Source organism: Haliotis rubra, unplaced genomic scaffold (assembly GCF_003918875.1).
Source record: "Haliotis rubra isolate DU_JTF1 unplaced genomic scaffold, ASM391887v1 Scf1591, whole genome shotgun sequence".
NCBI classification, from domain to species: Eukaryota; Metazoa; Mollusca; class Gastropoda; order Lepetellida; family Haliotidae; genus Haliotis; species Haliotis rubra.
In genome coordinates, this window is record NW_025765549.1 from 118176 (window position 1) to 134624 (window position 16449).

At 43.6% G+C, this 16449-nt stretch overlaps 1 protein-coding gene across 1 annotated transcript in view; it reads left to right on the forward strand.

Annotated features, from left to right (window-relative positions):
- The window catches only part of LOC124271271 (dynein axonemal heavy chain 8-like), a 75939-nt gene that overhangs the window by 50785 nt on the left and 8705 nt on the right, over positions 1-16449 (forward strand). The window contains 11 exon segments of the mRNA XM_046706374.1: positions 283-387; positions 1322-1435; positions 2033-2095; positions 4661-4899; positions 5392-5632; positions 7012-7211; positions 8783-8982; positions 9682-9828; positions 11597-11836; positions 13466-13824; positions 14154-14309. Of these exon segments, the coding sequence (XP_046562330.1) occupies positions 283-387; positions 1322-1435; positions 2033-2095; positions 4661-4899; positions 5392-5632; positions 7012-7211; positions 8783-8982; positions 9682-9828; positions 11597-11836; positions 13466-13824; positions 14154-14309 (2064 nt within the window).

The window sequence follows — 16449 nt, forward strand, 5'->3', positions numbered from 1 at the left end:
AAGACATACCCATAGGTTCAGATGTGTAAGAAAAATGTCATGTTGTGGAAACAACATTCAATATTCAGAATTGATATTTGACAACAAAGGATTGTATGTGTAAGTATATTTCTGGGAAAATACTTTTGCTTTTGTTTTTTACATCTGATATGATATATCCAAATTATATAGATGAATACTCACATTTTCGATTGATGTTTCTCTCATCCAGACTTGATTACCTTCAGCAGACAATGTATATTGCAGGAATAAACAAGGCTCACTTGTTTTCTCTATTTGTAGGAGTCATACAATCTTCTTCAAGACTTTGAAGTAATTGTTTACAAAGAAGAAAATGACAAGGTGGATTCTCTTCGATATTCCTTCCAAAAGGCCCTCAGTAAGGCTGTAAGTGTTTACTTTTAACCTTGATAATGTTTTTGTTTTTAAAGAGTAGCCAAGAGGATAACTAAAACTAATAAGAATAACTAATGATTGGATTTTTACTTATCCTCATCACAATTTAGAAGTACATGTCAATTGAATTAGTGTGAATTTCAGGGATCCTCCTCCAGGTCTTACTGTTTTATAGTAGAGGGGGTGGTTGAGTTTGACGGTGCATATGGCAGGATATTTTTGAAAGTGTCATTTGTATAAGAAATTAGTGGGAAAATGTAAATGTACATTCTTACAAAAACAAAATTAATAGTTCTTCTCTGGTCAAGCTGGATGTCTTTAAGCAAACATTGTTTGGTCTTTCTGTCACAGAAAAAGAAGACACTTTAAATCTTAGATATTTTGTTCATCATGGACTTCAGTTACCACCTTCATTCACACGACTAAGGTATATAGCAGCAATACAAAAGTGTTGTACACCTATCAGTCTTCAAGATTAGGAGGTGCCAGAGGTCGTTTAGGTTTTGCAGTGTCATTCGAATCAAGTGATCCCCTAAATTATCAACGTTTGACTAGAGCTGTCATACACCTCTAAGTTGAGTTTCAATATATCAACTAAAATTAACAAAAGTTTTTCTGCTTTTGTATGGATACACACTTCCTTTGTCTACCATATAATCAACCTAATGCTTCCCATTGTTCACCTTATTCCAACCAATGAAAATGTTCTGATTGCAGTAAATTTGTAATTTAGCAAAGACATTCATAAACGTTTCATCAACCCATTATCAACATTGAAATGATATACAACAGCATTCCCACTTTTATCATTACAGTTATAACAATAACTGCTTGTGCTTACTTTGACAAAAGTCCTTCTGTCATGATTCACTAAATAACAAGCAAGATTATGTTATGATGTATGTTATGTTTCCATACAATGTAGAGTCAAGTGCAAGATGAACTTGTGAATGTACAACCAGGCTTCAAGACAGAGCTTCTGACGTCTGTTGAAGTGTTTCATGTTGATGTGGAGAGCTTTGAAGAAAGATATAATACTGTGAGTGTGTCATGGGGTCAAAACTTTTCTGAAACTGTATATTCTTGAAACAGCACACAGTATTAGTCAGTTATAAAGTACACAATATTTTATGAATGAATTCTTGACATTGTTACAGTGTCTGTTCAGGAGATGGTATTTGTGCTTGGCTGATTAGATAATGACATAACTGAGATGATCAATGTTACAATGTACCATTCAAGTAGTTTCAAGCAGACCCAGTATTAACTATTTTATCGATCAGTCATAGCCCTCACTGTTCTAGTCAGCAGCATACCAGCTTATCGTTGCTTCAGGATACAGAATTAAACAGTTTTAAACTGCTTCAAAGACATCACAACAATCTGATGTTATTAAAAAAGCAGAAGACACAAACTCTAAGTCTCTTGCATGTGAAAAACAAAAAAAGTGAATTAACAAGGTACAATGATTTTATATAATTTTCAATATCTGCGTCATATTCCTATTTTGAAGTTACAATAGATTCAAAATGCATTTTTGGTCAGAGATCAATATGCATACAATTAATAACATGTACCTGATTTTCAGTGATGATTCAGTTTGCTGAATTTTAGATTGTGCGATTTGTGTGATCAGGGCGGACCTATGACTGAAGGAATATCTCCAGCAGAAGCCAATGATAGACTACAGAGTTTCCAGGTAACTTCTTTTTATCCCCTGCAACAACGAAACAGATTTAGACTGTGACTATGAGGATGTCATCTTGTCTGGAGCAGATCTCCTAAACTGTACATGCTAGCTTCATCAAACTTGGTAATTATGTCAACCATGATCCCTAGATGTGCCTTTTGGGGTTTAGAACCAGATATGAATTTTATTTTTTGCTGTTTCCATGGAAACATGACTTAGGCTGTGGCTATGAGGATGTCATCTTGTCTGGAGCAGATCTCCTAAACTATACATGCTAGCTTCATCAAACTTGGTACACATATCAAGCATGATCCATAGATGTGCCTTTTGGCGGTTAGACCCAGATATGAATTATATTTTTTGCTGTTTTCATGGAAACGTGACTTATGCTGTGACTATGAGGATGTCATCTTGTCCGGAGCAGATCTCCTAATTATACATGCTAGCTTCATCAAACTTGGTACACATATCAAACATGATCCCTAGATGTGGCTTTTGGGGGTTACACCCAGATATGAATTTTATTTTTTACTGTTTCCATGGAAACATGATTTAGGCTGTGACTATGAGGATGTCATCTTGTTTCATTTCCATGGCAACAAGTTAGGCTTCAACTGAATTTGGTGGTAGTGCTCCTTTCTGGAGCAGATCTTAGAAACCTTTCAATACTCTCCTTCCACTTTGCTGTATAAACTCCAAAACATTTGACATAATCGTAACTAGTAGACATATTCATAAAGAGTATTTTGCTGTTGTGTCTAGTTGTGTAATCACAGACTGTGTTAGTTAGACTATTCTACACATGCTACCACACACACTGCTACTCGCCCACAGCGCTCGCTCAATGCTACCGAGACGGCAGTGAGTCGACCCGTGGAGGAAACTACCGAGAGAGCCAGTCAGCCAGTCAGTCGGATATACAAGCCGAGCCGAGCCAAACACTGTGACTCGCCCACAGCGCTCGCTCGGTGATACCCGGACGACGACCCGTGGAGAAAACTGCCAAGAGATACGTTTCATTCATTTTCAGACATCTGTAGCCTCGCTAGTCAGCCTGCCATGCATACGTTGTCAGCCAGCCAGCCAGTCTGCTGTACAAGCGAGTCGAGCCACACACTGCGACTCGCTCACAGCGCTCGCTCGGCGATACCCTGACGACGACCCGTGGAGGAAACTGCCTAGAGATGTATTTCATTCACTTTCAGACATCTGTAGCCTCGCTAGTCAGCCTGCCGTGCATACGTTGTCAGCCAACCAGCCAGCCAGCCAGTCGGCTGTACAAGCCGAGTCGAGGGACACACTGCGACTCACTCACAGCGCTCGCTCAGTGATACCCGGATGACGACCCGTGGAGGAAACTGCCGAGAGATGTATTTCATTCACTTTCAGACATCTGTAGCCCCACTAGTCAGCCTGCCGTGCATACGTTGTCAGCCAGCCAGTCAGTCGGCTGTACAAGCCGAGTCGAGGCACACACTGCAACTCGCTCACAGCGCTCGCTCGGTGATACCTGGATGACGACCCGGGAAGGAAACTGCCGAGAGATGTGTTTCATTCACTTTCAGACATCTGTAGCCTCGTTAGTCAGCCTGCCATGCATCATCATCATAGCTGAGCCGAGAGATACACACACTTATACTCGTCCACGGCGCTCGCTCAAAGCAACCACCGAGACTGTAGCGAGGTGATGACTTCCTAGACCTGCGTTTCATTCAGCTAAAAACACCTCTCGACTCGATAATATATAACAAGTACGACAATACGTTGGATTGATAGCCTTTCGCCGACCAACCCCATGCTCACTAAAAAGTGATTATTTCCTACACTATTTGACTGATTTCCGTGAAATTTTGCATGCATCTCGGCAGATGGTTACGCTATAGCAAAATGGCATTGGGAACACTCTCGATGACTTCATTAGATTAATTAAGACTTAATTACTATGAAAAGTTGGACATTTTGCCTTTTCCCGACCGACCCCATGCTCACTTAATAGTCAAATATTTCAGAAACTATTCTACCGATTTTCGTCAAATTTTGAATGCAACTCAGTTGTAGTATACACAATGGTGGAACGGCGATAGGTTCTCACCAAGGGCTTAATTTTTAAAAATTAAGCCTTTGGTAAGTCCCTATCGCAGTTCAACCATTGTGTATACTACTAAAGATAATTGAAGATTAAATTAGATCTTGATTTCAAGAGTCAAGTTTCTGCTGGATATTGATATACTATTGATAGATCTGAAGGTGATGAGTCTTCATCTGGTCTCATGGAATTACTTGCCTCAGTGACACCACAGCCCCTTTTAATTTGACTAATGTTATATGATAGTAATGGCATTTGTCCACAAAGATGTTGGTAGAGGTAGTGAAAATAGAGTTGCTGTGTTCACATTCAGATGCCTCTGACTTCTCTGTGAATTTTCAGTAGATTTTTAACTGTAGCATATACATTAGCTTGAGCTTATCTCAATACACCAGAAAACAATTAACTACACTCATACTTTGGACTGCTGACCAAATAAAAACTCTGCGTCAATGGAATCATTTACCTAATATGGTCTTGTTCAACAGAGTCAATTTGATGATTTGTGGAGCAAGTACTCTATCTACTCAGCTGGGGAGCAGCTGTTTGGCCTGACAGTCACAGATTACCCAGCTCTTGTCAAGGTGAAGAAGGAGTTGAATCTGCTGCAGAAACTGTATGGTCTCTACAACACGGTCATGACCCTCATCAGTGGATATTTTGACATTCTTTGGGTTGAGGTTGACATTGACAAAATCAATTCAGAATTGTTGGACCTCCAGAACAGGTAAATGTTTTGATGGGTAGCCTTGATTTTGGTGTGCTCCACACCACAAGAGTGAGTAAATAGGGTTTAATGCAACTTCTAGCAACATTCCAGGCTGATATGGTAGGGAATATAGAAAGTAGGGTTCACACATTGCACTCATGTGGGGTGTTAAACCCTGCTTCTGATATTACGCTTCAGTACCACAAGGTTACTCAGCAGTCTGTAAATCTGGATATTGTGACATGAGTTTTTTTCTCAGTCTGTTTGGCAACAATGTATGATGTCAGTGGAACCAAATACTGTGTTTGGTATCCTTTCTTTTTTTGAAATTGTTATAAGTTGTCATTGTGAGATCAAAATCTCTTGATAAATACAATCATATCAAATCCAAACATTTGTAACATTTTATGTGAAAATTACCTTATTGTTTGTAATGTTTCAGGGCTACTTCTTTTAAGGTAATATGGAAATAGTTTATAGTTTCATATAAGAATCACTTGTTCCTTGTAGATGCCGCCGCCTCCCTAAAGGTCTGAAAGAATGGCAGGCGTTTTTAGATTTGAAGAAAAAGATTGATGACTTCAGTGAGTCATGTCCCTTGTTGGAGCTGATGGCTAACAAGGCTATGAAGGAAAGGCACTGGGACAGAATAGCTAAACTCACAGGACACACATTTGACTTTGACTCAGATAACTTTACACTGAGAGACATCATGAAGGCTCCTCTACTGAAATACAAGGAGGAGATTGAAGTAGGTAGACAAGTTCCCTTGACATTTACTATTGATTGAAAATGTTTGGATGGCTTATTTCATTAGCTGTGTATGTTCATCAATAGTCTTTTGCATCTTATTGCTAGAATAATATGTTTACTGAAAACACAAAATGAATGTCTTTTTCTTATTGGATAGATCTGAGAGACTCATGTAAGGGAGGTAAATTGGAGCGCCTGTACATTTGTGTGAATGGCAGTTGGTGACATTTAGAATGTAAGGCATGAATGGGGCTGTGTGTGTGGATTGTCATTGTTAGGACATAGAGTTATAAGAAGTACAGTCTGGCCTTTTTACGAAACATTTTCATCTGACAGAAGAGGCTTGGTTTGATTTCTGATCTTGTGAACTTTTCATTGTATGAATATTTTTCTTTATAAGGGTCCTATCTTCTGTTAATCCCAAATTTTAAAAACATGCCATTTAGTTGGGTGAAATGAGTATATCAAGTATTAGATAAAAGTTTGATCTCAATTGGAGAACAGATTTGCTTTAGTTCATTTTTAACTTTCTGCAAGCCCTGTGAATTCAGTTATCACATGCCATCACATTCCAGGGTGACACAAGTGGGAAACTTCACTTTGGGAGAGCTTCCACCTCTGGCTGCAAATGTGTTTATTTTACAATGTTGATAAACATTATGTGTTTTTAGATTTGATGGTGTTGCAGCGTAATGTCATACCTGGAGATAGCATGTAAAATTTATAAGTTCTGCCTAAAGTTATAAATACATAATGTCATTCTGAGAGTGGTCAAATGTAAGAGATTTTATATTTGGGATTACACTTTCTTACTGAAGAACAGATTCAAGTACTATTTTGTGTTGATTCCCATGCCTAAAGTTGCCAGTTCCAAAATATTATTTCCTGGCACTGTATACATATAAAGTTTGTAGACCTCCCAAGTAGGGGGGTGTGTATTGCAGAGAATTTTTATATTGCGATATATTGCGATGCGAAAGCATATATTGCGATATGTATTGCATTATATTGCAAGAAATTTTTTTTAACAGAAAATTAATCGAGTTAATGCTTTATTATAAAGCAAAAAACACATCAAATTCACAATGTTTGATTAAGCTTTAATACCAACTTTTAATCATGACAAATTAAAAAATGCTGCCATGCGTAAACCTTTGCCCTAGTATTTGTTCGTTGTTGGGTGTCACCATTTTGCAACAATCGCATGACTTTAATTCTGTAATTTCTTTTCAATGTGAATAGATGTTGCCAACATGAATAATAATAGTGAAGAAAGCAGACTTTCCGGTTTGATGGTGTTACTGACCAGCATGTTGATTTCTCTCAAATATTTTACACTTGAGAAATAATTGCTGTAACCATAAGTGTTGATTCTAGGATGTGTGCATCTCAGCTGTGAAGGAGAAGGATATTGAAGCCAAACTTAAGGCAGTGATCAGTGACTGGAATGGACGAACTATCACTTTTTCCAACTTTAAGGCTCGAGGAGAACTCCTTCTGAAGGGAGGTGATACGACAGAGACCATTTCCTGCCTGGAGGACAGTTTGATGATTCTCAGCTCACTGCTTAGCAACAGGTACTGTAGGGACCAGTTCAAAAGTTGAATGCCAGACAAAACATCTTCAGTTTAGGGGTGCACGATTTATATCTAACAAAATCAACCGAACATTTTTCTCAATGTTTTATGCTGTAACTAAAACAAGCAATAAGTCCTATCCTATTTTTACCACAAGATCATTATCTGTACTTTTCAATGCTCATTTGTCTTTCTTTTTCCAAAAGTTCCAGAATGGCTATCATACCATAATACAACATATGGATGAGTACTAAAATATATTTGTGATTCTTCATGTCAGTATGTTTTTTTAGTATTACAGGTAATTCGACATTTTCAGAATTCTGTTTTTGTGGGCTCTGATTTATGTCTCAAAACTTAAATAATGAAGTATTTAATCCCACATTGATTTGTTTTAACTGATCCTTTTTCATCAGCTGGTATCGAGAAGCTTCAGAAAGTCTGTGTTGTTAAATCAATTATATACATGAGTACAGTTGATAGTGCTTGAATATTGCTGAAAGCAGCATAATACTGCTCGCTCGCTCTCACTCACTCACTCACTCACTCACTCAACCTGTCAACTCTCACACATATTTCACATGTCTCACTATTATAAAGTAGATTTTTGCTCTCTTTCTCTCTTCTTTACACGTCTTACTTCACAAATCTTACGCTTGGAGAGGTTTCTTGTCATTTGAAAGCTTCGCCACAGTTTTAAAATATGGACAATAACAGGAATTCTTTTTCAGAGAGATCGTCCTTGGGGTACATTTTATGCATTTTCCGGCTGAAAAATGTCCTGTGACAGTTGTATCAATGTTTTTTGAATAAAAAGATTGAACAATAAATAAACTCTTTTATTTATTATACGGTCCCTGCCTCACGGAGTTGTAGTGTTTTACCTGGTCAATCTCATTCCGTTTTGGGTTATATGGTTTTGTGTCAACCTGATTTGCATACAACTGGACATGCGCAGTCTGTACAGGAAACTGGGTTGGAAAATAAAAACGTCTACACGTGATGTGGAGAGCAACAAGCGACCAGCCTTGTGTTTTGAATCTTTCATTGGAGGTTAGCTTAAATGCGAACGGGACACAGACTTGCACACAGTACAATTGGCGACGAGGTGAATCGACTACATGATGTCTTCTGTCAAATTGACCGACATTGCTGGGGTTCCGGTTTTCCACTGTTCGAGAGACAGCCAGTCTCGCGCCAAAATGGCGGAGATGGTTCGCGAGCCTTCGAACTTTATTCAGATGGAAAGGGGTCAAGAATGCAGAGCAGAAAAAGGCACTGTTACTTCATACGGCTGGAATGGAAGTGCAAGACATATTCTACACGCTTAGTACCGACAGGTGAGGGTGACGCTTACGAAAACGAAGTATGCACTAAATGAATATTTCCAACCACGTGTGAATGTGCCATATGAGCCGCATGTTTTTCGCGCCATGGGTCAGACGGATGAGACTGTTTCTCAATTCATAACTCGTCTGGCGACAGCAAGCTGACAATTGTGAATTCGGCAATATAGGAGCTGTTGACGAACGAATTCGAGACCAGGTCATTGAAAAGTGTTCCTCTCGCAGGTTGAGGATGAAGTTACTGGAAAAAGGGGGTGACTTAACACTGGACATTTTGGTGTCGACTGCGAGAGCACTGGAGGAATCTGAACTGCAAGCAAAAACTATTGAAGGTCCAAGTGTCGTGAATGCTATGAGGAGTTCCAAACAGTCAGACGGGAGAAAGTCTGGGAAGAAGGGAAACTTTAATGTGAAGAAAAACAGAAGTGACATAACTTGTTACAGATGTGGTAACAAGGGACACTGGTCTAAAGATGAGAGTTGTCCTGCACTCAAAGAGGATGTGTAATCGATGCAAGTTTGTAGGACATTATGAGAAAATGTGCAAGACAAAAATTACAAACAGGGAGAAAGAGAACAGAACATGGCAAAGTAAGACAAGTAAGAGATGAGACACCCAAGGATGAAGATTCTAAAGACAAAGATTTTGTATTTGGCATTGATACTGCGTGCTAGGGAAATGCATGATGGAACAGTTACAGTCACTGTTGGGGAGTATCTTTGAATATGTTGATCGACAGTGGGTCGACATGCAACATTGTGGGACAGAAAACATGGAACATTTTGAAGAATGAGCATATCAAGTGCACATCGGAGAGGACTACGCGGATATTTATCCATATGGGGTAAAAGAACCGTTGCGGGTGTTAGGTATGTTTACCACTGACATTTCAGTAGGTGAAACAACAGTCGACCAAGCTGAATTTATCGTTGTGAAACATGACGGACCTCCTCTCCTTGGAAGGAATCTATCTCAAGAACTAGGAGTTTTGGCTCTTGGACAAAACGTTAACAAGCTAGAATCTCCACGAGACTTTGTAAAAGACTTTCCGGACCTGTTTACTGGATTTGAAAGCTCAAGAATTATCAAATGACAATTCCTATTGATGAGACTGTGGAACCAGTTGTACAGCCACTACGTAGAGTTCCGTATCATCTCCAGGGCAAACTGGAAGAAAAGTTAACGGAATTGGAAGAACTTGACGTCATAGAGAAGGTTACAGGACCAAGTGGTTGGGTGTCACCAATAGTCATTGTACCTAAACCTGGAGGTAAAGACATTCGTGTATGCGTGGATATGAGGACAGCAAACGATGCAGTGAGACGTGTAAGACATCAAATGCCTACTATTGATGATGTGTTACAAGATCTCAACCAAAGTGCAGTGTTCAGTAAACTTGATGTAAAATGGGCGTATCATCAGATTGAACTTTCTAAAGAATCTCGTCACATTACAACATTCAGCACCTCACAAAGGTCTTTACAGGTACAAAAGACTGATGTTTGGTATTTGTTGTGCTCCTGAAATGTATCAAAAGACTCTCCAGCAAGTATTACAGGGATGTGAAGGTGTGAGTAACATTATGGATGACATTATCGTTCACGGTGCTACTACTGAAAGAGCATGACAGGAGAATGGCGAATGTCCTGTCTGTGCTGCAAGAAAAAGGACTGACATTGAATGCTGGAAAGTGTCAATTTAGAATGGAAAATCTACAATTTCTTGGACATGTCTTATCCGAGAAGGGAGTGAGTCCAGCAGAAGATAAAGTCAGAGCAGTTCTCGAGGCTAGAGAACCAAGCAACACAAAAGAAATCAGAAGCTTCTTGGGGCTAGTCAACTTCAATGGGAGGTACATAGAAAACCTTTCGACAGTGTCAGAACCTTTAAGACGTCTGACAAGAAGCAATGTGAAGTTTGTTTGGGGACCTGAACAACAGGCTTCTTTCAATCAGCTGAAGAAATGTTTGACTAGTGCCAACGTACTGGGATACTTTTGATAAGAACGCACCGACACAAGTGATTGCAGACGCAAGTCCTGTTGGAATCGGGGCTGTACTAGTTCAAGAACAACGAGGTGTGCATAGAGTCATATCTTATGCAAGCAAGAGTTTATCAGACATTGAGAGACGGTATTCTCAAACCGAGAAGGAGGCATTGGCTCTTGTGGGTGGGCATGCACGCTTTCACCAATACTTTATATGGTGCACCATTCGAGTTGTTGACGGATCATCGACCGCTGCAATTCATATATGCAAAAAGAGGGAAACCTTGTGCCCGAAAGTGGAACGATGGGTGTTGAGACTACAAGGATATGATTATACCGTGAAATATATCCAAGGTCACAATAACATTGCTGATTGTCTGTCGAGACTGTTAGGAGCAACAGAGAAAGTGAGCACAACCGCATCACAGGAAGCTGACCTGTATGTAACGGTTCGTGACAATTGAATCTACACCTGTGGCGCTTGACGACGCAAACCATAGAGAGATCATCAGATGAGGATGAAGAATTGTGTGATGTGAGAGGGTGTCTGTCGTCAGGAAATGGTATACAGTGGGCAACACAAAGTATGTACCAGTGAGAAATGAACTGTCTGCTATTGGTAAAATTGTGTTGCGTGGTACCAGAATAGTGATTCCTAAGCTGTTGAAGAGAGAATGTGCTTCAATTGGCTCATGAAGGTCATCCGGTATTGTACGGATGAAACAGCGTTTACGTAGCAAAGTATGGTGGCCGGGAATAGATGCCGATGCTGAGAAATTCTGCAGATCATGTCATGGATGTCAAGTGGTGGCTTTGCCAAACTCTCCTCCTCCGCCTATGTGCCGTACACCATTGCCAACATCCCCATGGCGACATCTCGCTGCGGACCTGATGGGACCACTACCTACGGGAGAACACGTATTTGTGGTAGTCGACTATTATAGTCGTTACTTCAAACTTGATGTGATCAAGAACACCACTGCAGAATCTATTGTAGACTGTTTGACAAGAATTTTCACAACTCATGGACTTCCCCTCAGTTTGAAAACAGATAATGGTCCACAATTTACAAGCAAGAACTTTAAAGAGTATCTGCGCCACAATGGCATAGAACATAAAACAAGCACTCCATATTGGCCTCAAGCCAATGGCGAGGTTGAAAGGCAGAATCAGACGATACTGAAAAGGATCAAGATTGCCCAGGTGGAGGGAAAGGACTGGAAACAGGAATTAATTCCATTCCTTATTATGTATCGGACAACCCCTCAAGCGACAACAGGAAAGTCGCCCAGTGAGTTGTTGTTCAGACGAACAGTGCTTAACGAAACTGCCAGAAATCGAAAACATCAATGTGGATGGTGAAGTGCGTGACCATGATAATGAACTGAAATACAAAGGGAAAGTCTACAGTGACAGAAGAAGGCATGCGACACAGTCAACGATTGAGTGTGGTGAAAAAGTTCTGGTGAAGAAACAAGTACATGACAATAAACTTTCTACAAGTTTTCACAAGGAACCATTTACTGTTGTCAACAGGTATGGCAATACAGTAGAAAGTAGGGACTGAAAGTGGTCCGGTATACAGAAGAAATGTGACACATGTAAAGAAATATAATGCAAGAAGTTCTAATGGTGAGAAGGACATTTCCATTGTGCAGCCTGACAGCACTGTACCAACTGACCTTCCTAGTGCAAGGCCACTGCGTTTCAAGTCTGTGCCGACCAAGTACAAGGATTTTGTACTTGGATATCTGAACTGTTGAATTATGTTTCAAAGAATTTTGGACACTAATATATTCAAAGGACTAATTAGTTTTGGGTAGTTTGAAAAGACAGTTTTGTGTGTTTCATTATTTGAATTACTTTTGAACAAGAATGTATTTTAGAAATATCATTCTATCAGCTGGGTGTTGTAGTATTTTCTAAACACCATTGACTGGTTTCTTGATGTATTTCAAAAAGGTGATTGAATTATTTGAGTTGTGGGATTATAAAGAGTGTTAAATGTATTATAAAAAGTGTTAAATGTACGTACTATAACAAACACTTTAGATAAACTTACTTTACTTCAGATTGTTTCTAGATACAGGTAATATCAATATGTTTCAATAGATTTCTGGATGGACAATTATTTGTGAGAACAAATTGTTAAAGTAACATGGTTCTGGTAACAGTTGGTTGTTATGTTTGTTTAAGACAAGTTATCAATTGGTATTATAATTTGGAAACTTGTTGCCATAACCATAAAATGTTCAAGAATAGTATGCAAGGTAAAATCTTGAGATAGATCATAGGTTTATTCTATTTAAGGTAAAAAGGGATGTAGTGTTTTACCTGGTCAATCTCATTCCGTTTTGGGTTATATGGTTTTGTGTCAACCCGATTTGCATACAACTGGACATGCGCAGTCTGTACAGGAAACTGGGTTGGAAAATAAAAGCGTCTACTCAACTGGGTAGGCTCCTAGACCCAGATCATCATTCCTTCTGCTGTCACTGCCATGAACAGACGATGTAATACTTCATGAGCCGGACGCAGCTGAACTTTCTGACGAACCAGAAATTGAATATGTCTCAAACACCACCTGTATGTATGGTCTTTATTTGCTTATGAAAGGAACAGTAAAGCTTTACAGTTGGTTGTTTCATAATTGTGACTTTGTATTAATTCTAATACACTGAACTTTCCCGTGGTTTACGACGTGTTGCTCTGCCATGGCGGGAAGTTTAGTGCGCCATGTGGTCGTAATATTGAGTATTAAAACCAACTATTACTTCCTCCGTGGTAACCTTCACGCATTTTTCAATGTTTTCTACGGTTTATATGCTGCTGGTCCGCTGTTAGCTACATGCTTGCGTGTTTGCTTTCAGGCCTTTTCATCCTGTTCGGTCTGTGGACAGAGTATTCCACGGGCCGACAGGCATGAGCAATGCGCTGCCTGTCTCTAGAGAAGACGGGACACGATGCGGAATCTTGTCCAATATGTCTTGGGTTTTCCCCGGCCCAAAAGAGGAGGGCGGCAGATACGCTTCTTCTACCGGGAGATGCGGAGGCGGTGGGGAACTGACGCAGGTCCCCCGCCTAAGGCTAAAAAGCCGCAAAAAAGAAAAAAATCCCGCGGGCCAAAACCCCTCTCCCGCCAGTACTGGTGGCTTTGACATGTCGATAATGGAAACCTTGTTTCAGCAGCATATGGACTCTGTGAAGTCCCTCGCTCGTGAGTCAGTTGGAGGTCTCCGCCAGGAGTTCCTCGCCACCCGGACGGGGCGGAGAGTCAGGGTGGGATCGCTGGCTCGCTCGATCCCCTCAGCCTTGAGGCGCCTGTTGACCCGCTGCCTCTGGCTTCGGGTCCGGACGCCTCGGCTGCCCCGGGAGGGGAGGTGCTCCCAGTCCCCTCTCGGAGCTGGGCGCAGGGACCGCTGAGTATTCCTGGTGTTCCGTCCCTCGCGCACACCCCCGCCCCATGAGAGCCGGGAGGCACCAGTTCTGCCTGGCCTGCCTCCAGCGCCTCGACCGGGTCCATGCACGCTGCTGGCCGACGCGGAGCAGTCTGTCTGCTCTTCCCTTTCTGTGCTTCCTAGCTAGGGCAGCCCACCGGGTCGGGTTAGGGTCCCTTTCGAGGAGACCCAGCCTCTGACTCCGGCTCGGGCGCCGAGGCAATGGAGCTTGGGGAGGTTGAGGAGCATGACGGAGGCTTCCGCTTTGCTTCGCTCTGGCGGGAGGTCCGCAAAGAATTGCCGAGGGCCTACCCTGCCGCGGTGCCTGTGGGTTGCGTGGACTCGGCTGAGTTCCGCTTTGCCTGGCGAGGCGCTTTGCCCCTCGGCAACCCTCGCAGACGCAGCCCGCGATTTTGCCTTCGCTGGTCTCAGACGGGTTGATCCCCTCTGTCTGGTGCCCGAGTCCGGCCCGACTTGCCGGATCTCGCGGCGGCGCTACCAGCTTGGGGAGGACTCCCTGTTTGTAGTTCCCATCGCTGACGAAAGCGCGTGTTCACTTCGTCGCCTCTGGGGAGGCTCGGCTTCCTCCCGAGCAGCCCGCTGCTCGGCAAGGGCGCCTCACTCCACCTTTTGCCCTCGCTGGCGCTTCTGCGGCACGCGCACCGACCTACGAGGAGGTCTACCGAACGCCGATGCAGCAGGTCAGGGTGGTGGTCCACGAGGCCTACCTCTCCTCGATTCAGAGGTCGGCCCTGGAGGCGGAGGGGCATGCTGGCGACGCCGCCGCGATGTCGCGGCTGTTCCGCCAGCTCGGAAGTGCAGGCCACACCTCGCCGACTCTTTGGCGGTCTGCAGCGCCGACGGTGATGTGCGCAGTCATGGGGATGCGCAAGCTGTGGCTGTCGACGCCTCAGGTACTCGGCAGCGACGCAGCAGACCTTGCTGGCCCTCCCTTTCCGCCTGGGAGCCACCCTCTTCCAGGGGCCCAGCAGGTCATACGGGAGGCTGCTGCTGCAGCTACCTCCTTCAAGGATTCTAAGGCCTTGTTGAGCACCCGCGGGTGTCTCGCCCCCAAGGCCCCGCTCCACCTTCCTCCGCCGGGTGCAGCCTACGCCGAAGTCCGCCGGGCTGGCTTCGCCGCTGGTAGGGGTAGGCGGAGGAACAGGTCCGCCAAGGGTAGGGGCAAGGAGCAGTCCTCGACTAGCTCCCAGCCTTTTCGGCGCTGGAGGTCTGCCCCGACCTCCCGCTAACCCATCAGGCTGCCGCCAAGCCGCGGTGTCACACCCAGTCAGCTCCGCTACTAGGGTCCACGACGCAGCTCCTACCCCATATCCCAGTGGGAGGTCAGCTTCTCTATTCCTGCCGGAATGGGAGAAGGCTACCAACAACGCTTTGGGTGCTGGCCACGGTCAGCATAGGCCATTTACCACTGTGGAAGCGAGGTCCGCCCGACTTCACCGGCATACGCCGCACCGGGTGCCGCCATGTCAGGCCAGGGCGGACATATTGCGCCGACGGTTCAGGCTCTGCTGGACAAGTCCGCAATCGAGCGATTCCACCGGGAGAGGAACAGGCGGGATTTTACTCCACGCACTTCCTCGTCTCCCAAGAAAGACGGCGGTTCCGGTCCGATTCTCAACCTCAAGGGGTTGAATCGCGATGCTAGAAGTACCATCCTTCAAGATGGAGACACGCGCGCCGGTGATCTCATCTGTTCAGCCCGGCGATTGGCTCACGCCAATCGACCTAAAGGATGCGTGATTCTGCATGTACCAATACATCCATCGCTCAAGCAGTACCTTCGGTTCTCTTACGACGGATGTGTTACCAATTCAGGGTGCTCCCCTTCGCATATCGACTGCCCCAAGGGTGTTCACCAAGCTCATGTTAGTCCCAGCTACTCCTAGCTCGCTCGCAAGGAAGGCGTTGTTACCCTTACCTAGACGACTGGTTGCTCGGAGCACTAACTCAGCCAGCGAAGTCAAGATGCTACTCACACAGTGATAGACATTCTAACTCGACTGGGGTGGATCATCAACCTCAAGAACCGACCTGGTACCCACCCAGGACTTGGTTTTTCTTGGAGCGCCGATTCCAAACGTAACAAGGATCTCGTTTCCTTTGTCGCCCGACCGATCACCAGAGTTCGAGATGGTATCTTCATTCCTCTCCCAGCCCCAGGCACCAGCACGGACTTGGCTCCGCCTACTGGGCCATATGGCGGCGACGATCTCTGTAGTGTGGCGGGCGCTGTTGAGGATGCGCCCTATACAGCAAGCTTTGGCTCGCTGTGGACTCACACGGAGGATCTGGAGCGCAGTCTCACAGTCCCCGAAAGTGGTTGACACCTCACCTTCAGTGGTGGACAAATGTCGGAATCTCACCAGGGGATCCCCTTTGAAATCCCCGACGCCAGCTCTCACAGTTCAGACCGATGCGCCCTCACGGGCTGGGGTGTTCTGGCAGT